Source organism: Lutra lutra, chromosome 11, assembly GCF_902655055.1.
Source record: "Lutra lutra chromosome 11, mLutLut1.2, whole genome shotgun sequence".
In the NCBI taxonomy this organism is placed as follows: Eukaryota; Metazoa; Chordata; class Mammalia; order Carnivora; family Mustelidae; genus Lutra; species Lutra lutra.
Genome location: NC_062288.1, coordinates 1,180,876 through 1,191,944, shown reverse-complemented (window position 1 = coordinate 1,191,944; position 11,069 = coordinate 1,180,876). Strand labels below are relative to the sequence as shown.

The 11,069-nt window shown below is 63.1% G+C and overlaps 1 protein-coding gene across 1 annotated transcript; it reads left to right on the top strand.

Moving 5' to 3' along the window:
* Positions 1–211: 211 nt before the first annotated feature.
* POLM (DNA polymerase mu) lies at positions 212–10,519 on the top strand. Its single transcript, XM_047695297.1, has 12 exons — positions 212–587; positions 1,870–2,056; positions 2,714–2,812; positions 2,957–3,127; positions 3,805–3,876; positions 5,367–5,487; positions 6,669–6,801; positions 6,924–7,026; positions 7,125–7,355; positions 7,429–7,512; positions 7,662–9,563; positions 9,683–10,519. Exons 1-11 carry the CDS (start codon positions 394–396, stop codon positions 7,746–7,748), a joined length of 1,482 nt encoding a protein of 493 aa, XP_047551253.1. The 5' UTR covers positions 212–393; the 3' UTR covers positions 7,749–9,563; positions 9,683–10,519.
* The last annotated feature ends 550 nt before the right edge of the window (positions 10,520–11,069 follow it).

Sequence of the window (11,069 nt, the reverse complement as noted above, 5' to 3'; positions counted from 1 at the left end):
CGCCCCCGCCCCGCCCCCGCCCCGCCCCCGCCCCGCCCCGCCCCGCTTCGCGGCCCCGCCCCCGCGCTCGCCAAAGGGCTCGCTGGCCCCACCTCCGCCCCGCCCCGCCCCGCTCCGCTCTGCCCGGGCCCGCCCCCCGCGCCCGCGCTCTCCCGGTCGCTCGGCGGTTATTTGCATAAAAGGCGTGGCCTCTGGTGCTATTTGCATGGAGACCCGGCAGCGGGCGCGAACGCCCGTCTCTGGGGACTGAGGCGCCCCGAGCCGCCCGGAGTGTGCGGGGCACGGCCTGCTCGCTGGGTCCGCCGCGTGCCACGTCCCCCGCCAGCCCGCCTCGGGCAGCTGTCTTCCGGCCTCCGCGCTTCTCCTCCCGGCGGCGTCCCGCGCGGAGCCAGGATGCTACCGCGGCGGCGGCGAGCGCGGACCGGCTCCCCCGGCGGCCCGGCCCGCCCCGGCCCCGCCTGCCCCTGCCCGCCGCGCTTCCCCGGCATCGCCATCCACCTGGCCGAGCCGCGCATGGGCCGCAGCCGCCGCGCCTTCCTCACGCGCCTGGCGCTCTCTAAGGGCTTCCGGGTCCTGGACGCCTACAGGTGCGCCGTCGCGGAGAAGCCTGCGGCCCGGGGCAGCCCTGGGGCGCCTGCCCGCGGCGCCTTCGTGGTGGGGGGGCGCCTGCCCGCGGCGCCTTCGTGGTGGGGGGGCGCCTGCCCGCGGCGCCTTCGTGGTGGTGGGGGGCACCTGCCCGCGGCGCCTTCGTGGTGGGGGGGCGCCTGCACCAGGGGCGCGGGGCGGGTGTTGCGCCCTCAGGGCACCGAGGGACGCCTGTGCGCGTCTGGCCGGGCCAGCACGGCCCGCGGACGCTGCTGCGTGGTGGGAGCCCTCATGTCGGTGCTCAGACTTCGCCGGGCACCAGCCACTTTCGCGCGCCGCGTTTCTTTTCAGCGGAGGACGTTAAGGTCTAAACCGACTCACCTGGCAGTGGAGGGGCCCGCGGTTTCGGATTCCAGTTGACCGCGCCTCTTGGTGCTCTCCTGGCTTTCCCCGAATATCCTCTTCCGCAGCGGGTGCTCGCGGTTAGGGCCAGGAGTGCTCTGTGGGACAAGCAGAGGGTGTGTGCCCCGGGCTCTGGAAGGAGCCAGAGGGCCGTTTGGGATGGTTGAGGGTATCACCGGCTCACAGCCTTCTGCCCTGGGCGAGTGCGTCTTGCCCTGTTAGCCAGACCGACCTCGCCCCTCCAGCAGAGACAGCCACGCAAGGTTCTGAGATCGGCAAAAATCCTGGGCTGGGTGCGGAGACACTGCTGCGATTAAGGAAATGGGTTCCCGAAGGTTTGAAGTTAACAGAGCAAGCAAACCAGGGGCCAGTCCCCCAGCAGCTTTTGTTCTGGTTTGTTTTGAAGTGATTTAACCTTTCCCAGTGGTTAGACCTGCTCGGAGGAGTTTAGTATGCGGGTTGTTAAGCCTCTAAGCCCTTTGGCTTATGAGTTTGTTTAATCTTTGTAATAACCCTACGTGGTAGTCACGTTAACGGCTTTAAAGAGAAGGAAATCAGGGCACAGAGAAGTGAGATGCAGCATGTGTGGCAGAGCTGGGGTTCAGACCCAAGGAGCCTGGGTTCAGCAGATGGAGAGGCTCAGGGCCTGGCCTCTGTTCTCAGGGGCCCAGGGAGAGGACAGACAAGTGGACAGAAACTTGGGCTGGGCCGCAGCTCTGTGGGTGGTGGGGTGGCAGACACGTTCATCCGCGAGAAGGGGCTTTCTGAGGAGGTTGCTGGAAGCGGGAACGGGTGCTCACCTGGCGGAGGAGACTGTGAGCCAAGGCGGAGCGAGGCAGGAAGGACCTCTGGGTATCAGCTCTGTCCCCTCTCTCTGCCCAGCTCCGAGGTGACGCATGTGGTAATGGAGCAGACCTCCGCAGAGGAGGCCAGGTGCTGGCAGGAGCGCAGGGCGGCAGCGGCCTCTCCTCCAGAGTGCACCCACCTGGAGCTGCTGGACATCAGCTGGTTCACAGAAAGCATGGCGGCTGGGCGGCCTGTGCCCGTGGAGCGTCGGCACCGTCTGGAGGTGAGCTGGGTGGCCTGGCATGGGGCCGGCGAGGAATGCCGGTGCAGGCTGTGGCTCAGAGGTGACAGGTGACCTGTCAGCAACACCTCGGGCCGACAGATGAGGGGAACAGTGGGGCTCAGTGCAGACCACCAGTGGCCCTGGGAGGCCAGGCCTTCCCAGCTCAGGCTCTCATCATTGCTGTGAGCTCTTGGGGTCTAGTCATTTCGAGCATCTTCAGGCCTTTCTTGCTCAAGTATTGAGATGGTCAGTCCCAGTCAGTTGACCCGATGACCCCCAGGTGGGTCCGTGGCTGCTGCCCTGTGCAGTGCTTCCTGGGGGATGCAGGTGTGTGTGGGCTCAGAGTCGGGCGTCCCAAGTTCAGACCTGGGCTCTGCCTGTGGGCCACGAGCTGCCGTCCCTGTCTGCGAGGGGGACGACGAGCACTGCTAGCCCACTTGACTGAGAGGGCTTCAGGAGGTGGAGCCCTCACCAGGTGCAGTGACAGGAAGCGTAGCCCCTGAGAGCCTGCAGGGGCCATGCCTGCCACTGCGGTGGGCGAGGAGCCCCTCCTCGGCCTACTCTGCTCCTCCTGTCCTTGTTGGGTTGGGGCTCCAGGGGCTGCCTGGCCCTGGGAGCCCTCAGTCTCTGCATGGCCTCTGTATCGCCCATCTGCAGGCGGCTGTGCCCGCAAAAGGGCCACCTGGCCCCGTGAGGGTGCTGCCCTACGCCTGCCAGCGCCCCACGCCGCTCACACACCCCAACACCAGCCTCTCGGTGAGCCCTGGGTTCCCAGCCTCCCTGGGGTGGGGCCAGCCCTTCTCCCGGGAGCCCTGCTACTGTGCCCTGTCCCAGCTTGGGGACAGGTGGAGGATGGGGAGCCAGGCCCCCTCCCCCCTCACCAAGGGCCTCTCCCGGCAGGAGGCTCTGGAGGTGCTCGCAGAGGCCGCAGGCTTTGAGGGCAGCGAGGGCCGCTTCCTCTCCTTCCGCAGAGCCGCCGCGGTGCTCAAGGCCCTTCCAAGCCAGGTCACGGCCCCGAACCAGCTGCAGGGGCTGCCCCACTTTGGACAACACTCCTGCAGGGTCGTCCAGGTGGGTGCTCCGCACACTCAGCCTGGTGGAGTTGGGAGTGCGGGCAGGTGGGTGAGGTGGTCCAGAGACTGAGCGCGGGGGTCGGGGGCTCAGGGCAGCCGTGCAGGCCAGCTTCTGGTCCCAGGCAAGCCGCCCTCTGCTTACGTTCCTCGTCTGTAAATGGGGCCACACCGTGGGGCTGGGAGGGACCGGACAGGGCTGGTAGCTGGCATCGCCAGTGGCGGCCCGCTGTCTGGGATGGTGGAGGGGAGCCCTTGACTTGGAGCACCTCCTTTTAACATACAGAGTATGTAAGAACCCAAAATGTTAGGTTCTTCGCGTGTCCTCTGAAGTGGGCCATCTAAGGGGTACACTTGCCCCTGGGAGAACATGTGGGGACCAGACGTACTTTTGAACTCAGTTAAGCTTTTACGCAAAATCCTGTTGAATATGTCCCCCGTGTTTGGAAAAGCCGTGGTTTACGTATCTTGGGACCTGTCATTCATCTGAGAGGTGGCCCGTGTTCCCTGGGCCAAGAGCCATGAAGCCAGGAGCACTGATGCCTCCCCAGGCATGCTCTGTATTTCTAAGTGGGTCCTGATCGGATGAAGCTGCCTTGCTGAGTGTTGGGGTTCCGCCTGGGCCTTGTGCCCCACCCTTGTCTCTAGTCAGGCTGAGCCTTTTGCTTGGTCCCCCAGGAGCTGCTGGAACATGGGGTGTGTGAGGAGGTGGAGAGGGTCCGGCGGTCAGAGCGGTACCAGACCATGAAGGTACGTGCAGGGCGGACCCCAACAGGGGCTTGGAGCCCTTCCCGGGAGCACAGCACGGCTCCATCCGTGGACGGGAGGCGAGCAGGGTGCCCAGGGCTCAGAAGAGGTGTCACGGAGGTGGCGGCAGCTGGCTGACACCCGATGTGCATGAGGCAGCCAGGCCGAGCGGGGTGAGGGCAAGCTCGTGCTGAGCGCGGGGCAGTGCGTTCATCACTCAGCAGCGCCCGTGCTTGTCGGACCGTCCGTGGGACAGTGCCCAGTGTGCCGTGTCCACCGGCATCTCGAATGGAGAGCGCTGGACGAAACTAACTTCCTCCCGGAGCCGAGTCTATGGGCTGCCCCTCCTCACACGGTCTCCCTCCTTATGATCTCGCCTGTCGCCCTGCCCGTTGCCCTGCCTGTGTCCATAGCACACCTGTCCCTGTTCCTCCCGCCTCCGAACAGGATGTGCCCGAGCTCTTGTGCCCCCTCTGTCTCGCTGCTCTGACACCTGTCCTGTCAGCGACCAGCTGGGGCGGGGGCTTCCCTGGCTGGGTGGGCCGTTGGTGCTCTGGGGGTGGCCGCAAATGTGCTAGGGGCTGACGGGGGGCTTCAGAGAGGGAGAGGAGCCACGTGTGAAGGCTGGAGGGTCCTGGGCGAGCGCCCAGGCCAGCAGAGAGGTGGGTCAACAACTGGAAGTTCATTGTTTAAGCAACATGGTTGGGTGGTTCTGAGCATTTTTTCTGTCGGCACTCGGGCTCTTGGTTCGGGGGATCGAGGGAAGGAAGGACGGCCAGCATAGCCCGAGAGGGGCAGGGCTGTAGCCAGAGGAAGCAGGGCTCGGGGACCCAAGGGCCACCAGAGTCATCCTCCTTTCCGGGCACTGGCCCACTTGCCAGCTGAGACCCGGCCACGGAAGCTTCCTGTTCCATGGGTTACAGCCGCTACCATGGCACAGGCCTGACCTTCAGTTTTATTTCCAAAAATTGCCAGGGAGGGGATTGGCTAGAGCAGGTGCCTATCTCCGACCAGTGAGCTGTGGTCAGGAAGGAAAGAGTGACTTGCTAGGGCTGGGGTCCAGGCCCCTACCCGTGTGGGAAACCCACGTGGTGTCAGCTGCTCCCAGAGAGAGGTTGGCCCCCATGCTGTACTTCCTTGTGGCCAGGCAGTGACTCCTGCTTGGTGTGGTTCCCAGTGGACGGGAGGCTGTGGCCATGACTGGTGTGTGGTGCTGGACCTGCATGGGCCCTGGGGAGAGAGGTTGCCGGAGCAGGGGCCCTTGGAGGGAGGTGCAGCGGGGTCTGTCCGGGCTGTCCCCTATGCAGGCCAGCCTAGGGGTTTGAATCCTGCCTGTGCTTGCACCGTGTGCCTCGGGCAGGCTGCTGGAACCAGACAGCCGGGAGTGGCCACGGGGCGGCCCAAGGCACTGCTGCCCTTGCCAACGGTCATGGCCGTCTATGTCTTCTGTCAGGACTTTGCTCCCGATCACACTGTGCTCATCTCCCAAACAGCTTTTCACCGGGATCTTCGGGGTTGGGGTAAAGACTGCTGACCGCTGGTACCGGGACGGACTGCGGACCCTGGACAGCCTCCACGAACAGCTCCAAAGGCTGACCCAGCAGCAGAGAGCAGGTGAGCCTCTGAGAAGGGCAGGACCTCGGGCTGCCCACACCTGGAGCCCTCAGCACCGGCCCACGGCGCATGCCGGGGGGTTCCTGGATGGTAGGGTGTGGGGTCAGTGCATGGAGGTCCCGGGGCAGGCAGGCCTCTCTGTTTGGCGGGGTGGAGTCTGGATCCATTGCAGCCCATCCACAGCAAACAGTGATGGTGACAGTAACTGCTGTGACATCCGCGCCTCCCGGCTAGACCAGGAAGGGGAGGCTGGGTCTCAGTGGCCAGTGCCCTGTGTGCACAGCTTGCTGGCATGGGGCTGGTGTCCTGGCACGCTGGCAGATGGCACGGGGACCTGTGTGGCAGGAGTGGCTCAGGTCAGGGCCTGTGATGGCAGGGGGCCCCGTGCCGTGGAATGAGTGTGTGCTTGAGAGTGGGTCAGGCCTGGGCTGGATCCTGCCTTGGCCCCTAGCTGGGTGACCATGGCCCTGGGACTTGACTTCTCTGAGCCTCCGTTACATTCTCTATGAAGCGTGTGGTTCCGTGGGCAGCTCTGTGTGAGGCCAGTGGGCTGCAGGGCTTAGATGCTCTGTCCTCCCCGCATGGCTGGGGTTGGGGGCCCTGTCCGAAGTCGTTCCGCAGCCTGGCACCCACCGCATCTTGGGATATTTCCCCTGGGCTGGGAGACGGGACTGTATAGGGACCCCATGCCATGAGACCCAGGGAATCACATGTCTGTAACAGAGGAGCTGTCACTGCTGGTGCCACTTGGCCGCTCGTCCCCCCATGATGTGGTCAGGAACCACCTACTGAGAGCCTGTGCCCCCAGGTGCCGTTGCTGCCCCCTGAAACCTCTCCTGACCCTGCAGGAGGTAGCGGTGCCCCTGCAGGTGCTGAGATGGGCCAGGGCTCCAGTGAAGGGGTTCTACCTCTTTCACGTCCTTATCACCTCTGGCCCATTTTATGGAGAGGAAAACTGAGGCCTCAAGGGGTAGGGTCTGCATTGTGAGGGCATCCACACCAGCACCCCGATGGGACGGACAGTCATTGCCATGGTGGGGAGTGGGTGCGGCATGTGGGGGCTTCTGCCCTTTCATGCAGCTGCCCGCGGATCTACGGTTTCCTCTACCTCGAAGCGAGGAGGGTCCGGTGGAGAGTGCAACCGGTGGGGCGGGGACGGTCAGGGGCCCGTGCTTCTGCAGGACTCCAGCACTACCGTGAGCTGAGCGTCCCGGTGCAGCGGCCAGAAGCCGAGGCCCTGCAGCAGGAGGTGGAGGCTGCCGCTGTGGACATCCTGCCCGGGGCCACCGTGACGCTGGTGGGCGGCTTCCGGAGGTGAGGGGGTCTGACGGCCCTCGAGGAAGGCACGGAGCGGGCCTTGCTCCCGGGACCGGGGAGTGCATGGCTGCCACAGCCCTGCGTGGCCCGAGTCAGACAGGTTGATGGTGCCCCCACAGGGGTAAGTTGCACGGCCACGACGTGGACTTGCTGCTCAGCCATCCCCAGGAGGGTCTGGAGGCAGGGCTCCTGCCCCACGTGATGTGCCGCCTGGAGAGGCAGGTGAGGGGCTCGGGCTGCCTGGGCTGGGAGGACTGTGGGACCCGGGTTTCTGCCCCGGCCCTGCCCCACGGCTGCGGCCACACCTGCTCTGCCTGCAGGGCCTTGTCCTGTACCACCAGCATCACCGCGGCCACCCCGAAGACGCCACGCGCCGGACCCGGCACAGCCACACCATGGACGCCTTCGAGAGGAGTTTCTGCATTTTCTGCCTGCCGCATTCCCCGGGGGCCGCGGCGGGGGGCGCCCACAGGCGGGCTGTGCGCGTGGACCTGGTGGTGGTCCCTGTCAGCCAGCTCCCCTTCGCCCTGCTTGGCTGGACGGGCTCTAAGGTAGGCGCGTGCCGTGGGGGCCGGGCCGGGGGCTGCAGGGGTTTCGGCCCGGCCACAACCCCGCTCTCCCCAGCACTTCGAGCGGGAGCTGCGCCTCTTCAGCCGGAAGGAGAGAGGGCTGTGCCTGAACAGCCACGGGCTCTTTGACCCTGAGCAGGTGTGTTACTTGGGGGACGCCTGTGGGAGGAACCTGCTGGCCTTGGGCTGCCCTTTCCCACGCCCTCCCCACACCCTTCCTGAGGAAGGCCCGGTGGCCGTGGGCGGTGGGGCTGTTCCCAGGCCATGAGGCCCGCACTCTTGCTGCAGAAGATGCTGCTCCGTGTGGCCTCCGAGGAAGACATATTCAGGCACCTGGGCCTCGAGTACCTTCCTCCAGAGCAGAGAAACGCCTGAACCTGCCTGCCCGGCCCACTCTCCGCTGGCGAGCCAGGCCCTGTGGGCTCCTAGAGAAGCTGCACTGCTGCCCCAGGCCCTTGCCCCTGCCGACCCCTGACTGGAGCCCCACCTTGCAGGGCACTTCTCCCCCCCTCCCCAACTTCCAGTCCAAGATCTAATGAAATGAGCACATGGTCCAAACCAAGCTCTGTGTTCTGAGCGTGCTGCTGTAATGGGGGAGCGCGGGGCACCTGGCCCCCATCGACTATGGGAAGATGGTTGGGGGCAGGGGCCACCATGGCAGGGTGCCACTGGGCCAGTGAGAACATGACTGGCTCTATCTCCCTGGTGGGGCGGTTGCAGAGCCCGAGGTGGTGGACGGCGGTCTCCCAGGGCTCCGAGCCAGGGGATGAGGACCTGGAGCCCCCCCGCCCCGAGAGTCCGCCAGCATCTGGAGAGGGACAGGACGCAGAGCTGGAGCTGGGGTGGGGCAGAGACTTTTGGGTGCTGAACCCCACCTCCCAAGCAGGCGTCCCAGCTCTGCCTTTGCTCTTCCAAGCTCTGTCCTCGGGCCTTTAACAGCAGGTCGCTCAGTGTCCCCCCTCGTTCCCCACATTCCGCAGCTCCCCTCCTCTGCACCCCCCACCTCTGACCCAGCCGCACACGCCCGTGGGGCCATCACGGAGGGGAACTGAGTGTGCGGAGTTCCCCGCTCGGCCCTCAGGCCTGCTCCCGCTCCAGCGCCCTCACTGCTGGACTGTCCACTCGGAACACTGTCCCGACGCACAGGTCTCTGTCAGGTTAGGACTCCCCGGACCACTTGCTAGAATAAAAAATATTTTTTTTAAAGTAACTTGCAGTAACCTTGACTCTTTTTGGTGTACGATTTGACGACTTATAACGTGTAGACATGTCCACCTCCACCAGGCCAGCCTTGAAATAAAACAGCCAGTGGTTGTACCGGCAAAATGGGTTTCTTGGGAACGGCAGAGGAGCCGTGGTGAGAACAGGACCAGGAGGAGGAGGTTGGGAGGGACTGCTCTGTGCAAGTCCGATGGAGGAAGTCGGGGGGCTCTGGTGAAGCCTGGGGGCAGGGCAGGCTCCCTCCCGAGCTGGTGTGGCTTCCAGACTCCTCTAAGGGAGGCGGCCTTCCCGCAGCCTGCTCAGCATCGGGACGCCCCCGTGCTGTCCCGTCACTGTCACGTGCTCACGGTGCTTCCCTGTCCCCGTGGGTATCCTGTGGGATGTCCCGTGAGTGCAGGGGGACTCCCTGTGCACCTCCGAGACTGACCCCTCCAACGGTGCCTCTGAGAGTCCTCTGGGCGCCCACTGTTCCCCCTTCCACCCGCGGAGCCCCCAGAGTTGGGCTGTCCGCCCGGTGAGAACCTCGTGTCCAGGCTCCAGTGACAACAAGACACCGAGAACCACCACAGACTTGGACATGCAGGTTTTCCTTTGTCTCGGGCACACGGGGAGATGCAGGGTTTCCTGGGCTCATGGGGTGAGGGTGTGCCACTTTCTGAGACCGCGCCGGCTTGTCCTGCAGGGCGCCCACATTGCACACGCGCCAGCTCGGTGTCCCCAGAGCCCGGCACCGGGTCCTCGGCCACGCTCACAGTGTCACGGGGGCGCATGGCCGTTCTGTGGGCGGGCGAGTGTTCACTCCTCAGCCCAGCACCTCCCGAGCCCACGGTTTACCTTTTACGAGGGCTGCCTTACCCCTGCGTCAGGCTGCCAGTGTCTGTCCTCATGATTTTGGGTCACATCTCTGACCCCAGGTTACAAACAAACGTTTTTCTCTGTTTTCTTGTAGAACGTGCATTTTACACCTAGGTGTAGGACTCATTTTGAGTTACTTTTGTTGTGAGGCTGAGGTTGGGAATCTGGTGTCTGCACGTGGATGCCCGGGGCTCTGGCACTGTCTGGTGGCAAGACCATCTTTTCCCTCCCAGATTGCCTTTGAGCCTTCCTGAGACGTCCGTTGGCCGTTTTTGTGCAGGGCCGTTGCTGGGTTCTCTTCTGTTCCTCCCTCGCTGTGCCCGTCGCTTCGAAAGGGGCGCGGACTCGACCCGGAACTGGGGAGCCGGCGAGAGTCCCCTGACTCTGTTCTCCCCACATTGTTCGGCCTCCTCCTCTCCTGACTCTCCGCAGCGATTTTAGAGTCCGCTTGTCTGTCTACGAAGCACTACTTCGGGACTCGTAAACACATGCCGTCTCTGCTCCCGTCTGCTTGACTGCGACCCTTCCGTCCGGGTTGTACGGTTTTCAACAGAGCTCTGTTGGGTTTGCACCTGACGTCCTCCTCCCTTGCTGCCGTGGCAGATGCTCTCCGTGTCCAGTTGGTCACCGCGAGCACTCGCAAACCCGCCGACCCTGGTGCGTCACTGTCGGCCCCAACACCAGACAGAATCACCATTAGTGTAGATTTCTGGCCATTCCGTCTGTCCACGCCAACAGCCCTGCTGTGTGTGACTGGGAGCGATTTCAGATCCCCTGCTACTTGCTTGTGTGGCCTCACTGGCCTGGCCGGAGCCTCCGGGATGCCACAGGTGGGCGTGGGCCCCTTCGTCCAGCACCCAGTCGTGGGCTTGGCGTTTCCCCAGACCTTAGGGGTCTGGCCTCTGTAGGTGCCCTTTATCCAGTGGAGGAAGTTAAGCTTTATTCCTAGTTTTCTGAGTGTTTTTGTCAGGAAGGGGTGTTGGATTTTGTCAAACATTTTTTTTTATCCCATTCATTGAGATGATCGTGAGTCATTTCTATCAAAAAACGTAACGTTCTCCTGATATGGTGATTTTTTTTTAAAGATTTTATTTATTTATTTGAGAGAGAGAGAGACAGTGAGAGAGAGCATGAGCGAGGAGAAGGTCAGAGAGAGAAGCAGACTCCCCGTGGAGCTGGGAGCCCGATGCGGGACTCAATCCTAGCACTCCGGGATCATGACCTGAGCCAAAGGCAGTCGTCCAACCAACTGAGCCACCCAGGCGTCCCAGGATTGGGTGATTTTTAAAAGTCCAGAGTATAACGTGTCTTTAATTCACCGTGTTTGCTGTGATACTGTGATGTACAGGGCACCTGGCTGGCTCAGCCGGTTGGGCGTCCGACTCTTGATTTCAGTTCAGGTCTTGATCTCAGGGTCCAGCAACCCAGCCCCGTGCCGGGCGCTGCTCACTGTGAAGCCTGCTTCTCCTTCTCCCCACTCCTGCTCTCTCTCTTTCTCTCTCAAACAAATAAAAATATTTTTAAAATATATTTATAATATTTATAATTATATATTTATATCTGCATGTAATATTTATAGAAAAATATTTAAATAGAATAAAAAATATTTATAAAATATAT